The 27,200-nt window shown below is 36.0% G+C and overlaps 1 protein-coding gene across 1 annotated transcript in view; it reads left to right on the top strand.

Annotated features, from left to right (window-relative positions):
* Nucleotides 1–8,380: 8,380 nt before the first annotated feature.
* LOC139730920 (intermembrane lipid transfer protein VPS13A-like) overlaps nt 8,381–27,200 on the top strand; it is a 73,311-nt gene continuing 54,491 nt past the window's right edge. Inside the window, exons 1-2 of the mRNA XM_071641805.1 lie at nt 8,381–8,541; nt 13,901–14,090. Of these exons, the coding sequence (XP_071497906.1) occupies nt 13,991–14,090 (100 nt within the window). The 5' untranslated portion in view covers nt 8,381–8,541; nt 13,901–13,990. The remainder of the gene's footprint in view (nt 8,542–13,900; nt 14,091–27,200) is intronic.

The raw sequence follows: 27,200 nt of genomic DNA, 5'->3' as shown, positions 1-27,200 counted from the left end.
ATTCGATTCCATCAATGTTCTTTTTAGAGGGGCCCACACACTACAAGCTCTAATGTCTTTTTAGTGGGTCCCTCCATTTTTCGCACTTTAAGCAACGGTATATATGTACTTCACTTTGATCACTTCTGTATCTTTTTTTACTATACAATGTATGATTACTATAATATAGGTCCTCAATTGTTGTACAGTCTTTTCATCTCACTATGTTCTATTTACCTTATTCTCTCTTATCAAAAGAAGTGAAACATATGTTTTGTCGAAAAATGAAATAAAACTTTGAATTGAATTGAATTGAATTACTGCAGACGGTTTGTTCTAGAAACAATTTCGATAACACTATTGTTCACATCCTACTATACATGTATTTACCAATACTTACAACATTAATTGATTATACCTTTCAACATTTTTACGCCGGTTGTTTCTATCCCTGACTCATCTGCAAACAACAAATACTGACTTTAACTAAAGAAGATGTTCGTTATTCTGAAGTTTTGTTAATCCAAAACACACAAGATGTTCGTCAATCCGAACATTTGCGGCTTTATTCCGAAGGTTTGTTAAAAAAAAATAAGAAAACGAAATACGTTTAGTATTCCGAAGATTCGTTAATCCAGGATTGAAAAAAAACAAAGTGCGTACTGAATACAATCTTCGGAATTTCGGAACCTTTTCCATTTTCGAAATAACGAGAATAACGAACGCAATTGGGAATAAAGAATCTTATTTCATTTTCGGATTATCAAACCTCCGGCATAATGAGCCTTCGAAAAAAACGAACTGTAACTGAAGGAGAAAACGATGTTTAGATCAATAACAAAATCTGTTTCTTTTCTGTGGAACAAAATTATCAACTCGAAAGTGTTCCCTCTGTCAGTATCATGACATTGTTTTTTTCATAACTTCTTATATCGAAAGAAAATGTCATTTACTTCGTTATCCATTAAACCTCGAAACCACTGAGCTACATATTTTAAGCATTCGTGGCCTACGCCAGGTAACTGTATAATAATGATTTCTTTCTTGCTCTGACAGGGAGTGATCTGCTGTTTCTGGCCAGCTCAAGCGGCCTATACGTGACAAGAACGGAAGACCTCCACTTTACGAGAGTCTTAAACTGTACTACCATCATTACGGGCATGGTGGCTGATCGGACTGAACAAGTTCTGTATTGGACAGATTGGAACTTCGTAATATCTCGTTTCCGACTGTGGAATGCTTCTTCCGAGATTGTTTACCGTAAGATGGAAACGATCATTCATTTTTTGCTATTTTCATCATTAACTGAGAGTCCACCTTATTAAAATTCACATTGGGTACTGAAGAGGAATGGAACGTGGATATGTATGTACATGGAGTGAATGCTGACATTTTAACAGAACACATCAATAAAATGTGAGGAAAAATGGACAGTTCATTTAAAAGTCATGAAGTTTCGGTGCCACCATTGCTAGATAAGAAGACTACAGCAATTCGTGGTGTCACAGTATATATGGGAGAAACACATTGCTTTAAACGTCTTACCGACATATTATGTTGATGGCAATATCATTCTTATCATTATTATTCTGAAAGAAGGAAGCCTACCGCTCTTTTGTTTACGCAAATTTCTATATTTCAAAATATCATGTCTTTGTGTAAAGATAAATTAATTAAAAAAACAATAGTGATGACACTTATTTGAAAATATAGAGAAGTATGAGCTCACACCAAAGCCGTGCATTAGCCATTAATCAACACATTCGGACGTCTTAACGTAAACATAATTATATTTTTGTGAGTCTCTTGCGACTTTCGTGCACCACGTTGCATAATGAAACTCATATCATGCCGTTTTGCACCAAACGGCAGCTTCACAAGAAGATGAGTTTGGTTGCCTATATCTTCAGATATTTCCCATAGATTCTCTGTGCTGCAGGGAAAATGAAATCGATTGCATAGGCTTTATCAGACACAGCGTGTATGACAACTGGCTTTTCATTTATCGTGTTCTCTGAATTTCAGCTCATCGTACGGTTAGAATTGCCCTCTCCGAAAAGAACCGTATTATATTCGCCTCATCTTGTGTCGACAATAGATGTGGCATCAATCAGATTTCTCTGAAGAATATGACGGTTCTGGGAAAATTTGCCACGACCCCGACAAATGTTCTTGGCATGTCGGTGGATGATATCGAAGGGCAAGTTCTCATTTTTCTTGCAAAAAAAATGAACAACAACAAAACAAAAAACAAATTAAATCAACCTCGCATTCAAAGAAAAAAAATCGAAAAAAAAATCCAATCTATGGAATAGACTTACTCTGTTCTTTTTCATACTCTGTTTATGCACTTAAACAAACAAACATGCATGAACACATAAACACACACACACACACATACATACACACACACACACATACACACACACACACACACACACAAAGGCTATGTTCTACATACACGTGCATATTGTTTTTTTCTTTGTTCTTTTTCTCGTCCTACAACCTATAATTCTAAAGAGGATGCTGTTTCAGTTCTTGAAGTTTCACAAACTTTCATAATATTATAGTATCTCCATTTTACGAAATAACAATAGCTTTATAAGTTGGAATGAAAGAAGTATTATAGTTTTCAATTACACTTTCGCACTGTTTTGAACAAAGTAATGTATCTATACATCCTGTGTTCTTATGTTATTCTTATAATTCTCGAATATGCTTTCGGTCCTGTTTTTTTTCTGTAATTATTGTGGATAATGGATTGTGTGTTATGCATGTTTCAAAACCTCTACCCCAAGCAGAACCATTGATGTTGTTGAAAGTTCGGCATGCAATGACCTCAAAATGTAATTGTGATATTGCTATGATCGAGCCACAAAGGTGAAGGGAAATGACTCAATTTAGATGCAATTACCGAAGAAAAAAATTAGTAATATTTTAGTCAATACTAAAATAAGGAAGAGCAAAATTGATTTCCTTGCTCTTCACTAGTTTTAAAAAGAGTCATGTTTATTTTTTCGGCCTAACTTATGACCTCGTGTAACTTGATCATTAACGACAAAGAGAAAAGCTGGACCAAAATCTTTCATATCACTCAATATGCTGAAGACTTATTTCTCCGTTTTATTTAGGAACCGCCAGTGTATCTACGTACGATGTTCGGAGCGAGCTGACATTAATTCCTACGGTTGCTGACCATGGGGGCGTCCTTCAGTGTCGCCTTCTCAGCACTGAACAGTCCAGAACGTTACAAGTCCAACGTAAGTAGCTTGTGTTGTTGTTGTTGTTGTTGTTGTTGTTGTTGTTGTTGTTGTTGTTGTTGTTGTTGTTGTTGTTGAAACCAAAACGTATAGTGTACAGACCATGGCAATGATAATTGTGATATCGCAAAAAGGGGGGGGGGGGCGAATTGCTATTCCTTAGTCCACCATCGGAGGACACTTATACTGTCAAGCAATTGTGCAATCTCAAGAGAAATTTTACTTTGCTTTTTCATTTCCAGTGCTTCAAAGTTGATTCTCTTCCTCCAGAAGATAAATATGGGGTTCTAGCATGTCCTTCTTACTTCCGGTATAGAGAATTATTCTCAATTACAGCGTACAACTTGCTCAAAAACAGTGAGAATATGGTGGATTTTCATCCAGTAGCAGCTGAAATACCTCTCACAAAATTTTACGGAGATGACGGGATGTAAGGTTGTTTGTTACAAAATCTTTTCTACACAAAAGTACACCCTATAAGCCTGCCGCTAATGATATGGAGGAAATCACTGTAACACACCATAATTTATACAAGTGTATTTATAAAATATATATGTATATATATATATATTTATATATATATATACAGTATATACATATATATATATGTGTGTATATATATATACATATGTATATGTATCACCTTCATAATATCATACATCAATACATTCTCACCTTAAAAGTGATGTATAAGTTACCAACAAGGCTGTTTCTAACCAACTGAAAAAAAAAGATGATAAAAACTATGCCTCAAACATTCAAAATGTAATTTCTGAGAGGTCTAAAGGTTTGAAAAAAGAAAGGTAAAAGTTTATAAACGCCTTTCACACAGTTTCCACTTTGTGAGTGTGCACACACATACACTGTGACAGGATATAAAAATCCACAGTAGTTTCTTAGTTATCATCATAAGCCGCATCCATTCCTTTATTTTGTATTGAATGCATTAAAACATGTTTATGTTCGTATTGCTAAAATACCAGGTTTGCAGTAAGGTGGATGTAATGGCAAGTATCGTGTACAAGGATTGCATGACAGAACTTTATACTTTTTTATGTGAAATCTCCTCACCTAACCCTTTGGCTGCAACAACACTGTTATCAATTAATAATTTATTTCAAATTTTATTTCAAATCAATAAAAAAAAATAGCTATGTCAGCTCTGTGTTCTCCGTAGTATTTCGCACATTATAATGCTTTCAGTAACACAACGCACAATCACAAAACTAGTGCCATTACCATACTAACAGATATTTGTAATTCAAGTGTGCGTGTGTGCGTATGTGTGTGAGTGCGTGCGTATGTGTGTGTGAAAGAGGGAGGGGAATGCGGTAGAGCAACTATGCAGGGATCCCATCGAGGAAGGGATAAAGCGGGGGAATATAAACTAAGGTAAAAAGATGTGAACAAGAAGGAGACGAAGTAATGAAAAACAGGCAGGGAATTTGGGAAGAGGCATTACGGAGGGGAGTTGTGGGCCAAGGACTTACTACAGCTGTATAACGAACAGAAGAACATACCAATACTGCCAATAGAATAAGCAAAGATAGAATTTGACTTATCCCTTCTCACGAGCAGGTGCAGTTTTACATATCCTTGATTCATCTCCTCAGTGACCAATCTGACGACACTGTAGGAGTATTCAGGCTAAAACAAACAAACAATCAAACAAACAAAAAAGCTCAGCAGAACCTGTGACAAACTCGGACATAATGCAAAGGAGTGAAGTATCATACCGGTATGATGTTGGCGAGGAAAATGTCCGCACTATTTTTTGTTATCACTCTAATTATTCGGGCGAGCAGACGATAATTATGCTATGGCATGCCAAAAGACGTCCCTATATTGGGAATCTTTAATCCGCTGCACTATCGCTTTATAATGTGTGGTGTGGTGTGTATGTGTGTTTTGTTTTGTTTTGTTTTGTCTTTTTTTTCGGTATAATGTGGTCAAATATCTATAAGATATCATGCGTGAATTTGTGTGAATGTCTGTTTGTCTTTGTATGTTTATGTATACGAAGGTACGTTTTGTGTGTATGAAGGCTCATTATGTAGGCTAAGTGTGCATGTGTGTGTTTAGCTGCATGCCTGTATTGTGCATATTGGACAAAAATCAAATTTCTATCTCAATGAATTAACAGACAATCAAATACTCATTATCTTATCATTGATTTTGTGTATGTTTGAATATAGGCCTATACGTACTAAGTAAAGTGTTGTTTCAAGAATACAAACATGACAAAATATGAGTATACTGCATGAATATCATACTACAAGACAGCGTAACATTTTCTTCTCTTTTTTTCGCTATCGGATTCAATTTGATTTGATATTGATTTGATTTATTTATTTAAACACGTAAAAAAGCCTGCTATCAGCTTTGAAGCTGCTTTTCAGCAAGGCCGTGCATAAGAATTTGCAAAACTGAATCAGAAACAGAGGAACAGGTACGATAGTAACAATAAAAAAAAACCTGACAAAACACAACATAAATAGCATACAGTGAATAGAACTAAATTTGAAACAAAATGAATACAAATATACATTTCGATGACAACAAAATCAAGCTGTGACGAAAATGATATGCGTAATTAAAAAAAATATATATCACAAAGATTTGTTACAAATGAGTGGCAAGAAAAAATAAATATAATATCTGGAAATTTACTTCCATTCAACAATGCTACCTCCCCTCCCCCTCCCACAATGTCATAGTTTACAATATTTTATTTACAGCTGTTTTATGCCTAAAACATTCTATTTTGTTGACACTTTATCTGTTTTTTTTTCAATACTGCTTTATTCTTTCAGTAACGGTTTAATCAATATGGATTGTGTTTATAAGATGTTCCCCCACCCTTCAAAAGAATGAAAAAAGAAAGAAAATCTACTTACATACGCACACTCGCACACACACACACACACACACACACACACACACAACCACGCACATTTTCTCAATGGTTTATTCATTGCCATTTGAATAATATCATGACAATCATTCAAACTGATATTTCTGTACAAAATACCAAATAATAGTTGCGTAGTTTGGGCACAATATTGACAACACACAAACACGCACATAATTAAATACACACAAATCGAATGTGTAGGCCTATGGGGCAGCATATATGAACGACATCCGAGGAGGCAGCAATTTAAACCACATGTAAGTTGAATAAGTCTTAATTAGGGGTGGGACAGCTTCGGTTGAGATATAGGGCTTCAGGTTTTCAACGTTCAGTTTTTGATGATGATTTTTTGAGATAATGAGAAACCTGTTATAAGATAATCTTATTATGAAAGAGCGCATAATTCTCTAAAATGAATTCAAAGTTTATTCGAGGAAAATAGGTTTTGAAATGACTGATATAACAATCCTATATAAAAGAAGTTGGGGTTCACCTTTCATTATTGGAAAGCTTTGTTATACTTTGCTTTAGAATATCTAAGTCACTTTAAAAGTCTATATGGTGAAAAAAAAAGAGTTTCACCAAATAAACTGTGAATTCATAATTTAAAAAGTGGTTTTCAGTATCTCTTAAAAATTTAAAAGCCGGAACCCTCACCTTAACCAATACTTAAACAAATCCTTTAAAAGGTTTTAGGGACCATGGTTTGTACTATTATTGTCCTCCTTCAATATCACAGTCTGGTCTATACAATGAATGTGAACTTAGTATTACACTCCATTTCCAAGTTGCCTTTGTAAAACAACAACAGCAAACACAATTGAACAAAACGTAGAAGTTTCATCAAAAATGAAAATAGGATAAGATGGAATTGAGACTCTCAACTTTTCATATCATTCACAAAACTGTGACATTCTAGTCATAAGAAGATGGCTTGGCCTCACAAGCCTTTTGTTAACAAACACAAAATTAGTATTTTGTGTTTTTCTTGTCTTTTTACTGAACTAGAAAAACAAAGGATCCCCTTCATCATATTATTCTTGGGTTGTAACTATTGCACAATAATGAATTTCGATGATGATGACCTGATGATGTTAATAATCATGGTAATAAAATCCATGAAAATAATGATGATTATATTAGTAATAATAATGATAATAATAATGATAATAACAACACATATCTTCACTGTTATTGCTATTACTGGTTAAGCCTAATTTTTCTGGAAGTTATTCCACAGATTCGTCAATCTGAAAACAAAATAAGGCTTAACGAACCCCAGGAATAACGAGCATTATTTCATTTCATTTTTTTTTTTTTACCAAGAAACCTTCCATTAAAGAATCTTCGGAATAACGTCCCATAATTTTTTAAACTAATAAAAAATATGGTTTAAGAACCATTAGAATAATACTTCAAAAAGTAATGTTACTACGATAATGAATCTTTTTTTTTTTCGCATTGACGAACTTCTATAATAGGGAATTCATATTTTCAGTATATGACGAACCTTTGGAATAACGAACCACATTTCAATTTTTGGATTAATGAACCATTGGAATAATGAACATGACCCCTATTACCACTGTCGCGCTAACTGTCATCATCATTACCTATGTGTCAAGCAGCGCTATATATATATATTTTTTTTTAATTGTATGTTTAATCAAATTATATCACAAACATAATCAAGTTATTTACAAATGATTTGTAATGATTAGAAAAACATATAAACAAAAAACAAAAAAAAGAAATTCAACTCAATTATTATGCTCAATTATCATGAATGACAATTTATTGAATAACTATGAGTCAACTTCACAACGTAGTGTGTCCTGCTTTGTTTCAATACTGTGTCTATCACTATGTACCACAACATCATTTGCCATTCTTTTACGTACATTGTAATTGCATAAATTGATAATAGATCGTTCAATTATACACGTATTGACAGAATACGGTAACAAGTCGTTTGATATTTCAACAATACAAAAAATTTACAGATGGCTTTCCGTAAATTTGTCAGTGCTTATCGAGGCTGTATCGACGTAAATAAAATCGCCACCTTTTTGATGTATCACTTTACGCCTACGGATGATGCTGCGCTGTGCTCGCTGTGTGCGGTCGATCTGCTGCTGCAGCTGCACGGTCGGTAAGCGGGTGCGCGGTGCACGGTGGGCGATGAGACGTGTGTGTAGCTTGTAGAACGATTACATTGTAGTCACAGATGTTGCAGATCGGATCAGACCTGGGGAATTTTATACGAATACTCAATAATCGCATTGTGTGGTTTTTCTGGATGTACACCGTTCCTATCACACCGGATTTACATAATTTGCAAGGATGTCAGAAGGAAGGTTTGACTTCCACTGAAGGGGTTGCTAACTGGTGAGTGTAACGAGTGTATTTGAGTTTTTTTATCCTCGATTTGCTTTGCTGGTGCGAAGATAGGGAGTCACTCTAGCCACTGGCGCAGGCAGCTGCAGGACCGAGTTCATCCATCTCGACACAGTAAACTAAAAGCAACATTACAAATACAAACAACACTGACAGCAATTCGTGCGAATAAATCATGTCTAGCCTAGTTCATTGTGGTGGGTGGGCGTATTTTCTGGACTGTGCTTCTGTCGTTGCATTCATTACTGTGGAATTTCAGCTTCAAGGTTGTTACTGTAGAACCTATAAATTAACAATAGATAAGTTAATGGCTACAATGCCAAAATAAAAGAGTCGGTCTGGTTTAAAGTCAGACTCAGAGATGATCGTCGAACATGAACTGCTTGTTGAGGAAAAGTAGACCGATGCGCGATGATGTGGTGATGTGTGTCTCTGACTCTTCAAACAAGTGTCATGTTTCAAGTTTATTCATCTTTCTTCCTTCCTTACAATATAAATATGGTTCTACATTGAATGTGTCAATTAACAAGAGAATAACAAGTACAAATATAATGGAAATACACTAGGTCTACTGCCTGGTTAAAGCAGAAAAAATGAGAAAGATGAGGAGACCCTATAGAAAAGCAGACCTTGTGAAATTAGGGGTCCTCATAATTAAAAAGAGTAAAATTTACTGTACAAGCTGAAATTTTCGCGGTGGTTTTATTTTCGTGAATTTCGCAAATCGTCATTGTGAAGCGCGAAAATAACAACACCCGAAAATAACGCGTGAATAAGTAAGTTCAGTTAGTTAGACCCTCGCAACCGCGAAATTATTACAACACGTGAAAATGTCCTCCATATAGGGTGTCTGATTGCGCACTGCTAACCCTCGACCAAAACGCGCCCCTATCTAATAACACGCAAGTCCCATAGACCGCAATGGAGCCGCGTGCCTACGCCGTTTTGACCCAGCATTTTTGTGCCAAATTTCGCATTTATTGCCAAATCCCCAGACCATGCCATTAACGAATCCTGACAAATGTGGTACTAAGTATCATATGAAAGAGGAAGTTTTGCTCCATATTCTATCAGAGGGGCGGTTCATGAATCTGACGATAAATTGATGTAAACATCGATAGAAGCACATCTATCCCCATATCTCAGTGTCTGCTTCGGTACTGTACTTGTATCGCCCCGAGACATGCTAGGAGTTGAGGATATGCTGAATCCGATGATGTGGCTCATTATCTGATCGCTGGAGATCCACACGCGAATGCTGCTTTTAGGCGTTGTTTGCAAACATGATTGGGTCACATTTTCATGCGTGCTCGTAAAAAAAGGGGGTGATATTATTGTGATTTCAAAGTTAAATTTCTCAAGAGAGAAACATCATTTCGCCATGAAATTTGAAATATGTCTTAATGATGTAATTCTCTTTCATATGAAATAATTCACAATTCGTTTCTCTCAAAATTTCAAAAGTTACAAAAATGCTCCAGACACCCTTCGCGAAAATATCTATACGCGAAAATTTCAACACGATTGACACTAACCCCGGGGCGCTTCTCCCCAACGCTACGGCAGGTTGGGGCTGGTCACAGAATAGGTTGGGACATGTAGGCCTTTACTCATGTAGGCTATGGGTCACATACCGGTACATCTTCATATGTCCCAATGTCAGATTAGAACTAAAGCCCACCGTGAAGAGACAGATGCCATCAGTCTCGAAGAAAAGTAAACTTAAAAGGGCCCACCAAATTTAGCCCATGCAATAATGCGCAGATCATCACAACAGGCACTGCACTGCCACTCTAACGTTAGAGCAAGCAGTAACAGCTGCATCACACTAACGTTAGACATAGCTCTAGGCCTAACGTCAGCCAGAAAGGTACGTCTGGCGTCTGTCCGAAGTAAGGAGTATAAAGGTCAAGGAGGTATTAGTAAGGATCCGTGAAGACCAGATACAGACCAATTGCAATCTTTCAGTCACATATTCACAGATACTGCCACTGGTCAGATTGCAGTCTCTATTCTAGTCATTCTAAATGTTAACGCACATAGATTCTATTTCTAAAGACGATTACAATAATACTGGATTCTAAACTAAGAATAAGTTAGAAATTAAAGACTGTAGGCGTAGGCCTACATTTGTATGTGTGCTAAGTTCATGATTGTGGACTAAACCTAGTCTATAGTCATACAACTTAGCTGTAAAAGCAGATATTTTCGCGCAACTAATTTTTCGCGCTTGGCCGGGTGAGAAGAGTTTCGCATGTTTTTAATTCCGCAGAATCAAGACATCACGCACAGGAACATATGACAAGCAAAAATATTTGCATTCTTTTATTTTCAAGCTAATTTCTTGTTGCACAAAATGCATGAAAATTTCAACACCGCAAAAATTTCCACTTTTACAGTACTGAACTAGACAATAGCAACATGTTTGTCTAGAGTAAAACTTGTACATAAGGCCCCCATCTCACTAGGAAGGCGACCATGGCGATCTGTGACGATTTAACAAATCGTGGCGCGATCGCCATCTGTCTCCATTTTTGGCCTCCGAGGCGATTACACTATGGTTTCTCCACGCTCAACCTGCGCTGTAGGCGATAGCGCCACAATGATGATATGACTCTGCCATGTTGTTGCCGCATTTCCAGGCCGACGACACACGCTGCTTCTGCGATCGAACCGACTGTGTTGCGATATTCGTACGCTTATCAAGACCTCGCTACAACAGTGATACGATCGGAGCGACATTGATACGTTTATGCCGGGCTCATGCTATGATCTCAAGCGATCGGGGTATAAAATGTGTTTCATGATTGAATTTCTTCAGGCAGATGTCAGTGTCAAATTAACATGGATATATGCAGAATATGGTTCTACTCTTACATCTTTAGCTTTCGAGAACACACCAGTTAGAACCTGATGTGAAATTGCACTATTAGTTAAGTCATCCATTAAATCAAAAGGGTAAAATGTGTATAATATTAAAGAACCGACTTACGAGCAAACTACAAATCATATCCTACAATGAGACAATTTTATGAAGATATATTTTAAAAGATTACAACTTAATTACTTTCATTGTCTTGCAATGGTAAGACATGACAAACAAACACTTTAGTAAACAGAGCAGATTCGTACTGAGTGTACGTGGAAAAATGAATTTTACGTTTTTCCCCATGTCCACCTTCGTGGTCTGTGCATCACTTTCTATCATTCATGGTTGGTTCCTGTTACGCAATACTGTACAAGTGGTTAATTTTCATGGACGATGGGAGCCGCTTTTGATGCGCTTGAGTCACGCTTTGCATGATGCTACCCCGTCAAAGCTACGAATGTGGCACTTTTAATGCGCTCGTGAGGCGATGGTGATACGCTCTAAAACCAAATAAACATTGAATTCCTCATGGAATTACATGCTCTTTCATACAGATGTGTATTTCATAAGAGGTTTCTCATTATCTCACAAAAAAAATGTTAGAAACCTGAAATTAGGTCTCAACCAAAACTATACCATCCCATTAAAATCAGAGTTTAGTTACAAGGCCATATTTGAACATTAATATTAATATACATGGGGGAACCCAGTAACAAGCAAATGCATACATTGTGGGAGTAGGTCACCTTCACTCTGAAGAGAAGTCGGAACACACGCACAGATTACACAACAAGCATGAGTTCAAAAACCAACAAACAACAGAGAAAAATGAAAGGGAAAGGGACAAAGAAAGGAGAACATAGACTTTTTAAAACTCAAGACAACTATCATTTCTCTTTTGAAACATTTTGCCCTTGATTACTGAAAAAGTTTCATTGTTCACATTAAAAGTTGAATTTGTTCGTCTTTTATGTGGCTGAATGTAATTAATTCAGCAATGGTACAGTACATGTTTGTCGCACATATGTATGTCGTGAGAACTATGCACAGAGTGTGCAAGGATGGTTTTCAGCTCCATTTTTAGAACACATTATGGGAGAAAAACTTCTCCAAATGTTAGACTTTGCCATTTTTTTTTTCCATAATTGCGACCTTTACAAGTCATTCACCTGCTCAGTGAAAACAGCCCTGTAGGCATACAACAAATTAGAAAAGCCACACTGTTAGAGATTCCACCAATCACATTCTAACAGCAGATAAGGGGAATAATAAAGCAGTTTCCCAAGGTCTATAAAGCCAATCCTGCTGAACATAGCGATGTACGCTGTTTTCAGCAGTCTACTCAGCTGAAATTTTAACAAATTTTTGCCATTTCAGAGGCTTTGGAACGATTATATTCAAGATGAATATGTATGGTTAATAAGACTTGAACAAATAATGGCACACAAATGAACCTCTAAGGGACGCATTTTCCATTTCCAGTGAGTGGTTTTTTTTTTAATCCTTTCATTGTATGTCACTGGATTGTAGATTCTACAAAATGCCCACTATGTGTATGCTGACCTTTGAGTTTCAATGAAAGTTGCTAAATCCAGCTCAATTTATTCCGTGTGCATTTCCAAATGTGTAAAAACTGTATGCAGTATTTAGAATACAGCCTGTCATGATATTCCTCAAGTATGTTTTTTACCTTCTCAGTGATAGAAATGATGGAAATGAATGACATGAAATGAAGTGAAAAATTAGCCAATAGTGTTGAGGGACTGATTGTATGAGGTCTTACCAATATTTAACAGTGAGTAAAATTAGGGAATAAAATCCTTACTGGTAATAGGTGAATGGTACAGTGTGTGTAGTATCACCACAACATTATTCATGTTGTTCACTGATACACAGGGTGAAGGGGAGTTTGAGTACACGTATGTTTTTATTCACCACACATCCCACAGGATCATACTAGATGAACATGATTATGTACACATCTGGTATACGTGTGTATGTGTGGGATGTACGTCATAGGGCATTAGCTGTACGAATATACCGGTAATCAGCCTAATTACAATGTAGAAATCTGCCTAAAAAAAGCTCTCTCACACACAATTCACAAAATAATTCTCGTGATCAAAGGTTACCAAAGGAATATCCCTGGCAGTAATTGCATTTGACACTTCTGTACTCTATTTACCATCCATTGTCTACAGGAAGTATGTTTAAGATGTACAATTAGAATGTTTCAGGCATCTACTGGTCACATAATAAGAAAGATGACAGAACCAAACATGGGATATGTCTGATGCTACAGAAATTTAAATATTGGAAGCTACAGATGTACAGTGTTTATACCTCTCCGGGCTTTTCATCACTTGTTTCCAGTAGAGCTGTGAAGCCAACTTTTTCATTTTTATAGGTTTTGTAAATCCTAGTGATATATGCCCTAATTTTGTCAATTACACTTTCTTTTTTTTTGTTCTTTTGATACAGAGCCTGTGTTGTGGCCCCTCTGACGGACGGCAACTCCAGAACTCATCTTCTCTCTGAGTAGTGCCACGCCCCCACCCCCCTGTGCCAACCATGGTACTGGAATCAATCATTTCAGGTCTTCTCAATAAGTACTTGAGCAAGTACATCAAGAACTTGGATGGCAAGAACCTGGAACTGGGCATATTTAACAGTAAGTCATCTTGTGATAGTCTTTTAGAACCTACAAGTAAAATCCAGTCCCACAAAACCTCATTTCTTTGGTTTGCTGCTCCATACAAGTGCATGTAGTTTCATTACCTCTGTCAAGGAGGTTATGTTTTTGTCAGCATCAATTTGGTTTGTTTGTTGTTCGTTTGTCTGTCTGTTTGCAAAATAACTCAAAAAGTTGTGAACGGATTTTGATGAAACTTACAGGAAAAGTCAATTATGACACAAGGAGCAGATGATTAAATCTTCATAGTGATTCCGGTAACAGTCTGGATCCAGGGTACTTAAAAAATAATAATAATAAAATTTGACGATCAATTTAGAAAACAGGGCCATCAAACAAGGGGGTTTACAATGTAAGCAGCACATACACGTATATGTATATGAGGTTTTAAGCTTTTTCAATGAGGTTCTAGTAGACAGAGACACGAGATCATGTCATAATCTTTTTTTTTTTCTATTAAGACCATGTGATCTGTATCGGACTATTGATCAAGGTACTGTATGTTATATCCTTTTCATGTACCTTTTTCAATGAGGTTCTACATACAGTGTACATATGTGACCCGCTACAACAAAAGGTTCCGAAAGTCGGGGGAGGACAATTTTCTGAAAATGGCATGATATTATTCCCATACTCTTCTACTTTAATTTCATACATAGCACAACTCATAAAAGTACTCGGTTGCGGAGATATAGATGATTTTATCAGCGCATGTCAAGTGGTTGAGGAAATCAGAGTTTCGAGAAAAACACCTTCAAAGTTGTCCTTCCGACGCTATCATGGTCATGGGGAGGCGAGACAGTTTTCACCGCTTGACAATAGAAGGCACGCTCCTAGTGACCTCCGCCATGTTCAGTCAAGCTTAGCGCCAGCGGTCTACGCACAACCAATCGGTAATCAGGATGCCACGCACTGACCAATAAGATCACTCCCTCGTTGCAAGGGGCGGAGTCTAGCTGCGGCGCTCAATCCAAATCTTCGGACGCGTTTCTCTTACATTGAAAGTCGGAATATCATGGCCCAGAAAAATGCTAATTTCTTGCTTTTCCTTTGATCATTTAGCTTCGAACTTTCGGCAGATGATCGACAAAACATTAGACTACAAAATTATGCCAAAAACAGCAATCCGATTGTTTTGACCAATTTTGATGATGTGACTTTAAACTTGATTTTCTCGGCTCGGCCGTCAGCGACTTTAGGATCCTTTTGTTGTAGTGGGTCACATGTAGTAGACAGAGACACAACAGATCATGTCCTAATCTTTTTTTCTTTTTCTTTTTTTTTTTGCCATTAAGACCATGTGATTTGTACCCTATTGTTGAAGGTACTGTACATTATGTGTATGTCATGGAGTGAAAGTATATTGTACACTTAAATGCACAGATACAAAAATGTAGCTTCTGTTGTATGTAGAATGTGTAACATTTGTAAAGCTTTCTACACTTTACATGCAAAGTGCTTCATACCAGGTACTCTACATAAATACTGAACAGCACTGAGACCATTTGTTTCTGTGGTGAAACTGATCACTGTAAATACCATTAAAAAAATGAACAAAATTGATACAATTGTAAATCGCATTGGAAATATATTCATACTTAATTGTTACATTCAATTAGAAAATATCTCTGTAGTGTGCAGAATGTTTTTGATGCCTTTTAAGCTGGTCATATGGCCATTTTTACAATCAGTGGTGTAAAACACAGTGTTGGCACTAATTGGTGTATAACTTTCTTATACACTGACAGATATGCATTATTTTTTCTCATAAACTTACTACCCACAGTGTCTACCTTGGGTACCTTAATGAACTTTCCTCTCTTTTTCTTTCAGATGTGGCAGGCACTTACATCCTTGAAATCCAACACTTTTGGTGTACTCACTCTGACATAGTATTTTTGTCAGAGCTAGCAAATTAAATTGTTTATTCCTTTTCATTATTTTTGTTGCTGTTGTGATAGACAGGTATCCAACATTAAGAACTATTATGTTTACCAGGTTCTGCTTTGTCTTCTTTAAATACTGAAATTGTCCAAACTTTATGTTTCGGAGGTGACATTTTCCGTTAACAATTAACCCCTCTTTTGAGTTGGCTCTAGTTCACAATTATAAAATTCAACTTAGCTAATTTCCATCAAAACAGAATAGTAATCAATCTGACTTAACTTTGATCCAAAGATTATTTAATTCAAATAACTTATCATTTTGTGGTGAGCGTTTACAAATTTATGTAACTTTTCCGTTAACATTTCTGTCACCTCCGAGACAACAGATTTATGTATTTGATTTTTTTATTCTTGACATCAGTTAAACATCACATTTGCAAAAATGTAACATATCCCCTCACATTATCTCTGAAGGAAGGTAGTAGAAATATAGCCTGTTGTTTTTATTTCGGAGCAATTTACAATTTTCCGTTAACACTTGTCACCTCCGAAACAATTGTCACCTCCGAAACAACAAGCATATTATATTTGATAATTTCTCGAAGACAAAGCAATTTTGTTTGATTCTGTCCAATTGACAGGAATCTCTTTTGGATGACAACAGTAATATGGCAACAGGAAGTGAGAATTTTCTAGAGATTGATAAAAGATTCAATAAAAACTAAAAATTACTGTTTCGGAGGTGACAAAACACTGTTGACAAGATTTTTTGTTCATTTCTGTTGAAGAGAAATCATATCATGTACACCAGTGGTTTCATTTATTTTAATAGCATAAGTCTCAAAGTGGAGAAATTAACTACAACACGCTCACTCTTTTTTTTATCACTAGACTGTACGTTTTAGGGCAAATTTACATTTTTTCACTTTTTTTAACAATGAGAATGCACAAAATACACCCATCTGTTGTATATATAATATTGTAATCAAGATCAATTCTCCTGCTTTAGTTAAGTAAACATATAGATGCTTTCATCTTAGAAGCTTGATTTCCAAAAAGCAATTTAGTTGTGAAGATTTACCAATCACAGCTTTCCATGTAGGTTGCTTTTTCTTGTGTTTCGGAGGTGACATTGTTTGTTAACACCATATTGTTATGTGATAGTGAAAGGCAAGACTTCAGTTCCTTTTCACTATCTATTAATATTTTCTAATACATTTAATATCTACAAAATCATCACAACAGAAGGGACTTTTGTATACAGTACATAGCTCTCCAGAATTCCCTCGATACCAAAGTGATACATGTGGCAGTTCATGCATGCCCTAGTCCACAATCTTTAAAAAGAAATGTAAAAAAAAAAAAATCATCAAATAATCAAACTCCACAAAAAGGCCACATGCCTATAGCTCGTGCACAACTTGTTCTTGAATTCTTAGTTGTTGTATTTCCATGTACAACGTGGTGATCATAAACAAAATTATGTGATTTTTTTTTTTAATGACAATAATTATTACATTTTCCAAGTTGAACCAACTGTATATGACATTGTATTTTTTAAGATTATTGAAGTTTTGTGACAACTAAAGTAAACAGAGGAACAAGTCCCCAGGACTGGAAAGGGAAAGATAAAAAAACAAGATTTGTAGTTCTATTTCAGTATAATTTTGATGAGGTGTTTACCTTGTTTTGTAATTATGTTTTGTCTTAGAATTTGGCTTTAAGTACTGGAATTTCAAGGAAAAGAAAATGGTTTCTTAAAGGACAAGTCCACTTTCATATACATGTGGATTGAGTGAATGCAACAACATTGTAGAACACATCATTGAAAGTTTGGGGGAAATTGGACAATCCATTCAAAAGTTATGGGTTTTTTAAATATCTGCGCAATCACTGCTGGATGAGACGACTACGACAGTGTATGATGTCACATGCATACCACAATATAAGGAAAATATAAGTGAATTTCACAAAACTTTACTTTTTGAAAAAAGTGCACATTTCTTCAACTTGCTACTGATGTATCAGCAATATTATTTACTCTACCTTCCAAAAGAGAGAAGTCATGTGTTCTTTTGTTATGCAAGAAAAGTGAAAATACAGTATGTTGAATTTTCTTGATACTTTCTCTATATCCTTATACACATGTGACATCACAAGCTATAGAAGTCTTCTCATTCAGCTTTGACTGAGCAGAAACTTAAAAAAATCCATAACTCTGGAATGGATTGCCTTTACTTTCCTCAAACTCTCACTGATGTGTTTTATTAATATTGCTGTATCTACTCAACCCTCATGTCTATTGAGGTGAACTTGTCCTTTTCCAGTTTCGGTCCCTTTAATATAGGTTTATTTGAGACCAGTTTGTGTCCGGGACCTTCTGTGAAGTTGATGGGGAAAATTACTGTAACAAAAACAAATTTTCCCCTCAAGTTCACAGAAAAGCATTATGCTGCTCTCTTCAGCTGGGAAACACAAACTGTTCTCTTAATCCAACTGTAAAAACCTGTTAAAGATTAGTATGAATTACAATCTCAAACAAAATATGAGCTGGTATCCATTATCATGAAAGAGAATAACCAAACAAAATAACAAGTAAGAACTGAAAGAAAGAGCTTATATTTGAAAATTAAAGCCATGAGGAAAGACATGAATGTTCACTAAATAGTTAACACCTGAGAAGTTGGGTTGTCTCTGTGTTGTGTCACCTCAAAAACAATAAAATGGTTTTTCTTATCTTATACTTTTTACTCTCAAAAGTGACTGTTAAATATGCATGATTTGCAGGTAATTTTCAATCAATTCAGAATGATACCGGTACGTAAAATATATTTTAGTAATGTCAACAGTTTAAATGAATCTGGTGTATAGAAAATTTATCCCAGATGAACCAAACACCTTTCACCAGTATTATAACATTTGTATGGTGGCTATCAAGGATGATGAAGAATTCATGAACATCCTTGAATTAATCTATTTATAAAACTATGTGCAAACAAAAACGTACACAAGTCAAATAAGAATTTTTGCTTTTGGTATTCATACCGTATGTCCCCACCAAAAAATTACAGTGGTACCCTCCGCAACGATAACTTTAAAGATAGTGAATCAATCTAAAATACAATTTGAGGGATTGAAACTATAACTCATTGCCCACACCTTACAGAAAACCCCATTCAATTTGCTTCAGAGGTCAAAGAGAATGGAGGATTTTTGTAGAGCATGTGAGGAATCCCTTCCCTCCAAGTTCTGCATGTGTTTACACATTAATATGCAGTTCCAAGAGCATCCAAGTGCTGAACTTGGAAAAATCAGACTCCTGACATCATTTATAACAATCCACATTTCTTTGAGATCACTTAACCAATTTGACTGGGGCTTTCTGCAAAATAGAGCTAAGATGTTATAATTTAAGACCCCAAAGTAGAATTTAGCTGATTTAATTATATTGGGTGCTATCAATGCAAAAGTCTAATTGTAAATTTTTTGGGGGGACATACAATATGAATACTTGAACACAATGTTTACATTGAATGTCACCTCCGAAACGAAGTTATTCTTCCCTGGTGTTGTGGAATAAAATGTTCTGAGAGCAAAGAAACATTACTAAAATGATCTTACACCCTCATTTCAATTTAAGGTAGAAAATGGAATGCCATGTTTCTTCAGGTTACAATATCCAGCTTAGGTCAGTCATATTCTTACTGTAAATGAATATTTTAAACACAATGTTAACATTGAATGTCACCTCCGAAACGAAGTGATTCTTCCCTGGTGTTGTGGAATAAAATGTGTGAGAGCAAAGAAACATTACTAAAATGATCTCACACCCTCATCTCAAGTTAAGGTAGAAAATGGAATTCCATGTTTCTTCAGATTACAATATTTAGCTTACATCCTTCGTCCAAATGGAAGGCAAACTACCGGTACCCATGCTAATTAATGAAGTGTAAAAAAACACTTGTTCTGTGTGGTTTATCTGCTTGAAACAGGAGTTAATTTCTTGTTCTCGAGTTATAATTATTAAAAACATTGATAAAAAGAAGAAGTTTTTGTGTTATTGTCACTTATTCTCAAAAAAAGTGAGTGTTAATATTAATGTCACCTCCGAAACATTCTAATATGTTAACTGTCACCTCCGAAACATCCATGTGTGAAAAATCCAAGTTTTAAAGAAATGATTGGAATTTCATTTAACCTACATAGGAAGGTAGCCCTTCTTAAAGACTTGTTATAGTAAGAGTTTGACCTGGCCTGCCCTCCAATAAATAGTTAAAATCTTAAAAATTACATGTCAATTGGTATTTTTAGCAAAAATTTATAAATCTCATGTATTTTTTTAAAAATTCACTTCATATTCAACCCCCAAATAGTTTTGATTCACAAACTATATATTGTTGTTAACCATAAAAACTTTGCATGGTGAAGTTTGACTACAGAGTTTTGTCAATGTGGTGCAATTCATGAAAGCAGAATTTTGCTTAAATTTACTTCAGGTGCCCGGGTTTTCCTCAAATTACACCAATAACCCTTCAGCTTTAAGGTCTGAAATGTTATTTTTTCAAAAATTTGAATACTTTCAAACCAGAATCAAACAGAATAATGAAAAAATATTTTGTTTGAAATTTTGACCCTCTGAGTACAAAAGTTACACCACTGATCGTAAAAAAGGCCATATACATGTATGTACATTGTCTTGCAGGCTTGATGAATATATGGGAGAAAGAAAGAGACAGAGACAGATAGCGAGAGACAGAGAGCGTAGAACACAACCCTGGATGATAAAGGATTGCCAATACTAAGATGGAAACCATGCATAATCTGCCACTTGCTACTGTCTTTGTATGTGTGTGTGTACTGTATACTGTATGGGTGCATGTGGATATACTAAGTACACGTACAAATAGTGAGGATGGCATATATATTCGAACAGTTTTAACATGAAAATCTGTCATTGTGTTGAAACTGTATTTAAGTTCATTTTGGCAGTTCTAACCGACAGTAACAACAAAGAATGGTTTTTATAAAACACTGCAATACCTGGTTTCTTCCTCTCCACATTTTTTTCTCTTTTTTTTTTTTTATTCAAATGTCAGCAATTTCTTTATAGGAATGAGGCAAGAGCAGAGGGAAGTATAAAGTATTTATTTTTTCTTTAGATAATTTCTTAATGTGTGAAAATTTTGTTAATGTGCTTTTCTTACTTTACTGCTATCTTAAATCTGTGCAGAGAAGCTGTAAAGAAAGGCTGTAAAAAATTCCTCTTGGTTTGTACACAAACAAAATCTTGAACGAGACATGAAAACTCGTCACATTGAGGACGAGTTAGGTGATACGCTTGTGGTCATCAGATGACAGTCATCTGTGATCGACAAAGAAAAGAATGTGATATAGGCACCTTGAAGTTATATTGAGCGTACATGCGAAACCGTTTCTGTAACCACTCGGCCACGGGTCATCCACGGAAATGGTAAGACAAAAAAAAAAACCAATGTATAGATACGAGATATGAAACTCGTCACGCTGACGAGTTAGGTGATACGCTTGGGGTCATCAGGTGTCGGTCATCTGTGATCGACAAAGAAAAGAATGTGATATAGGCACCTTGAAGTTATATTGAGCGTGCATGCAAAACCGTTTCTCTAACCAATCGGCCACGGGACATCCCCGGAAATGGTAAGGCAAAAAAGAAATGTATGGATATTACAGGGGGAAAAAGTCAATGCCCACTCAACAATCGTGGCCGCGTGAACATGTATTGCATTGCTAGACGGAAATGCGGCCTTGTAACGACTGATGTCGCTATGCCATTTCTGGCAACTTGGGAAAAATACGCGCCGTAGACATAAAGCCTATAATCGGCTGGTTTTGATACCTTGCCTTTAATCACAATTTTCAGTGTGATGACGTCATCAAAGTACAAAACAATGACATGGTCTTGAAAGACAAATGTTCAAAGTACAACACCTCAGTCGTCGTCATTACATACTATGATCGGTTTGACAAAGTCAACCTGCAAAATGTTGCTGCAGTCGAAGCAATGTGGTCTCCAACACACAAAAAAGAGGGATATGGCGTGTGTCTGTGTGTCTGTGTGTGTGTATAGGTGCGTTTATATACGAACGTGATTTCTACATGGACGAATATGTAATACAAAATTGAAGAAAAAAAGTAAAATAGCTAAGTATTTTGTTTCGTGATCTTGTGGGGTTCGAACCCGCAACCTCAAGTCTCTGAGACGTCGCCTTTAACCACTCGGCCATACGTCTCGGCGAGAAAATATGAGGAACGTAAACTTATGTATGTGAAAGCTGAATCGGGAATCGTTTTGTCCACATTCCATTCTCATTTTCAGTTTTAAACTGCAAAATTGTCAACCTGATGATGAGATTTCAAAAAATAAAATGCATGATTACTGAAGCTTATTGTCTCAGCTACAACATACTTAAGTTTCAGAGGAAATGAAGCAAAATCAGCTGAGATAAAGGTGCTTAAACGTTGTCAAGTCAATGCATGGTTTTAAAAAAAATCACCTCCCATAGACAATACACGTAAACTTGTCCGATTTTGCATCTTTACCTTTAATCACAATTTAAGGTATGATGACGTCATCAAATTTCAAAACCATGACTTGGACTTAAAAGGCAAATGTTCAAAGTACAACATATCTGAATTTGGGATAATATTGAGCTTAAACAACAGAGATACGAGCAAATGAATGTCAGAAACAGTACCTCAAAAAAATTAATTCCACTTTTTTGATTTCAGATGATGATATGATGACGTCATAATGTATTTAGGGAAATATTGATACTTGAGACGTTATTTTCAATTCATATGCTTTTGTAATATGCAATAAAAACATAGGGTCACCTGACGTTTTAAAGAGCTATGGCGAAATAAACAAAGACATGTTTTTCGCTATATTTCCACATAGACGCGAACACGAAATTTCAACTTTGACGCCAGCGCATTCCTTTGTTATAGGTCGAAATTGATCGGAAATCAATGGATATTGTTACTTAATGTATCAGGAATCCAAATCTGTCAAAAAATGTGCATTTTCAGTTTGCTTACGCGCACTACGCGCGAAAATGTGCGGACGGACGCGAACGCGCGAAACGCTTAAAATTGTCTGAAACTTCGAGATTTCCCATTGGTAAGTTGTTTTGAGCCTTTTAAAAGTTTGACGCGCGCGTACGCGCGCGTAATAATGTCTTAGGTAATTAGCATTAAAATGTATGATAGAGCGTGACCTGAACTTAATGTCCGCCGAAAATGATACAGACATGACCTTTAGATATGAAGTTATGATCGATCATGTAACATGGTCCGAAAATCACAAAATGGCGCCTAGATGACGTCATAGATATGTTACTGTCATGAAAACCTTATTGTGGCTAGATTTTGTCATGAGACATGTTCCCTGAAAATGTCATGTTATTCCGTAATGTCATTCTTGAGATATTGATGACACAAAATTGTCCAGAAAGAAAGAAGAATAAAAAGAAATAAAGAGAGATTTTGACAATCACAATAGGTGATACGCTGATAGCGTATCACCTAATTATTGTAAATTTGTATTCCTATTTTACTTCATATTTTCATTCAAATTCAATTTTTCTGTTGGGCTGATTTTGCTCTAGAGACTGTTTATGGAAGCCCACTTACACATGATGCAGAATTTAGGGTAGAATGCTACCATATGTTTGTATGGACCACTTATAGAAAGAATCACTGCCGTCTTGGCACTGTCAGCAACATCGACCCCCCCCCCCCCCCCCCACCAAAAAAAAAAAAAAAATACACACAAAAAAAAAATCAGAATTCTTCTCTGAAGGTAAAGTTCATACAGGCACATTTCCTGTGAACTACAAGTAGTGTACTGCAGTATTGTCATCTTCTACTAGTATTAAAGGAGTGAACAGCTGTTAATACTGAATTCAGAGTGAATATTCCCCCACCTGATACAGTAGTGATGGCATGGCAATGTTCTCACTGCTAAACAGCTCTCCCTGGCTATACCCAATACCCTCAGTCATCATTACATATGCGTGCATACACACGTACGGATACTCGCTTGCTTCCCCTTCATCAACCTCGTACTCTTTGTAGTCCGTATCACTGTAGCGCACACACACACACACACACACACACACACAGAGTGATGCACTGCTATACTCTCACTCAACATTGTATATTCTCACGCAGAGCCTGCTGAATTGACTGAGCTGGTCTCCGTGCACCTTCCAGCTCCGTGTGCACAATCAATATAGAGTTTGACAATCGAGAGCCGCAGCGAGCGTGTTTTCATCTCGTATCAGTCCCCGTATGCAAGCCAGCACTTGGCACAAAGCATCCCTTTAAACTCTACAATCTCTTTTATACCAACTGGGGAGGATATGGAAAGTTTGTGGTACAATAAGCACAATGCCTGATCAGAAGCGAAAGTTGCTAGACAAAAGCAGAAAATCCATTCATTTCAAGATATAAAAAAATATATTAGACTCCTAGTGCATACTAATTAACTTGATCATGAGATTTACCCATTGAGGATGAACTGATTTTGCCATGACACGCATTTCCCATAGACACTTGCCCGAGCATACTCGGGACTCCTCCTCAACGGGTTAACTTGATCATGAGATTTGCTTGACTTGAGAGGATTTCGTGTTGTCATCTCGAACTGATAATTATTCTGGTACTGGTAGCACTTTTATTAAGTAATACATATAATTGGTTTCCAATCATCTCTTTAAATGTTGAAAACTGAATCCCCATTTCTACAAAAAACTATACCATCCCTTTAATGCTGATTTTTCATTGTGTATTTTGCCATTTTCCCCTCCCCCTTTCTGAAAATTGTTCAGTCAAGTTCATGTATTGTTTCAAGTGTCTATAACTCAAAAAGTAGCTACAATGTTGGGATGCTTTCTTCAGGATGATTGACCATTTGTGTACTGAGAGACCTTCCCAGCTAGCTACATGCATTCACATGCAATATGTATGAGGATGTCCCATACGTAACGCATTTGTCCCATACGTAACATTATTTCAATGCCTAATAAAAAATATTTCTTTCACTTTTTTTCTTTTTTCTCTGATATTTAATTTCTCTAAACAATGAATTAGAACTTTCCAAAAGGGCATTAAAACAACCTTAGCAATTTCAGAAAAAACCTAAAAAAATGACCTCATTTTGTTACGTATGGGACATCTCATGATAGGACACGAGCTAATTTGCATTATCATTTGCATAATCCTTAAATTTTCATACCAAGTTAAACTATGTGATGAACTTCTTATGTCCACATATTAATCAAATATCATTTGCTTTCCTTTGAATTAATATGAATTCTTATAAATGTCCCATACGTAACGCTGTGTTTCACATTTATGCAAATGAAGCCCTTGAAATTTGCATAAATTTACATAATATCATTTTTTCCTCCACGGAAATCAAAACTTCAACTCATAAGCTTCAAAATGATACCAAACATGTCAATATTGAGCAAAGATGAAATTTTGCCTTCTGAGGGGACCTTATCTTGGACTTGCCCGGCATCAAACTTTTGTGAATGGGAGCCGACAGCCTTTTATTCGCAGCATGAAATTCCTGCGAGCTGCCTCTAAACATTCAACTGATGCATATAGTGCAGACAAAATCTTTAGCATGCATTTTAATTTCACGAAGCTCAGCTCTCGCAAAATTCGCTAAATTAAAAATGCATGTAAACATTCCTCGTTTTATTTACTGAGCCTCTGTAATTCAAAGAAAGACTCTGGATCATGATTGTCTTGCTAACGGCTTTAATACATGTACAGTACTCTCTCCCATCATACATGTACTTGTACATACAACAGCATTGTACACTGTCTTGCTACAGCTCCCTCCCTCTCTCTCTCTCTCTCTCTCTCTCTCTCTCTCTCTCTCTCTCTGTTTTTCTTCCCATGTCCCAGCCCCTTTCCTTATTTGTTCAGCATTTAATCTGAGTTGCCCCAAGTGGTATGTCTTTTTGCCATCTCCCTACTCCTCTGCATACAAGGGGTGTGTAACATTTGGACCATTGATCACATAGCCTTTCTCTCCCTCTCTTTCCGTGTTCAATATGTTTTAATAAACATTGTTTCTCAGCTAGCTGTTTGTTTTTGTCTCTGCTATTTAAGACTTGATATACATTAAAGTAACCATGCATACAACTGTACAGATCCAGTCCAGATTGTACACTATACACAATATGTATTTTGTGTCTGGTCATACCATATTGCAGTTGTTTAAGAGCATAAAATCCTAAGACTAGAGGAATTCAAAGTTTATGTGATGGAGATCCAATTTGAAATGGTTGTGAAATATATAGGAAAAAGATTAAAAGTAAAATGATTTTTTTTTTAATTGCAAGTGATACACAAATTGTCCTTATTCAGTTTTCAGTAGTAGCCACAACAAAATTAATGGGTATACATACTGAGTTGTGACTCGAATCAATGACCTGACTGCTAGACAGACATCACATATCTACTCAATCACTGGGGTTCCACGAAGCACGTATTGCTTATTTATTAAACTTAATATTTCTTGTGTCAAGTTGTTTTTTATTGAAACTAAATGGCAAACTGCCCTTCATCAATGGAAGTAAACACTTTAAACTATTCAAATTTTTCAATAGTAACTATCCTGATAAAAATAGGGCATACATACTCAGGTTGGTCATAAAGAATATAGAATATGATTGAATGTGATTATGATGGTAAATATCTGGGGAATATTGTTCCCTTATCAATCTGGATCAGTATTTGAGTAATTTCAACTGATTCCACCTCAATAATTATGCAAAAATTTGTTTAAATGGGTATTTTGCAAAATTATTTTGCAAAATACCCATAAACATGGTTCTCCACACACTAAATGAATGGGGGACAAAGGGCATGCATACCCAGGTTGGTCATAAAAATATAAAAATATGATTGAATATGATTATGATGGTGAATATTTGGGGAATATTGTTTCCTTGACAATCTGGATCAGTATTTGAGTAGTTTCAACTGATTTTACTTCAATAATTATGCAAAATACCCATAAACATGGTTCTTCACACACTAAATGAATGGGGGACAAACTGTCCCATACGTAACTGTCCCATACGTAACACGTCATGTCTGTCTTTAATTAGAACCTGTAATTAGAGCTTTTTGCCTAATGACA

The sequence above is a fragment of the Diadema antillarum genome, unplaced genomic scaffold (genome assembly GCF_040938485.1).
Source record: "Diadema antillarum isolate AM-2024a unplaced genomic scaffold, OU_Dant_1.0 scf00000022, whole genome shotgun sequence".
NCBI classification, from domain to species: domain Eukaryota; kingdom Metazoa; phylum Echinodermata; class Echinoidea; order Diadematoida; family Diadematidae; genus Diadema; species Diadema antillarum.
Note: the sequence above shows the minus strand (reverse complement) of the source record. Positions and strands in the feature narration are given on the sequence as shown.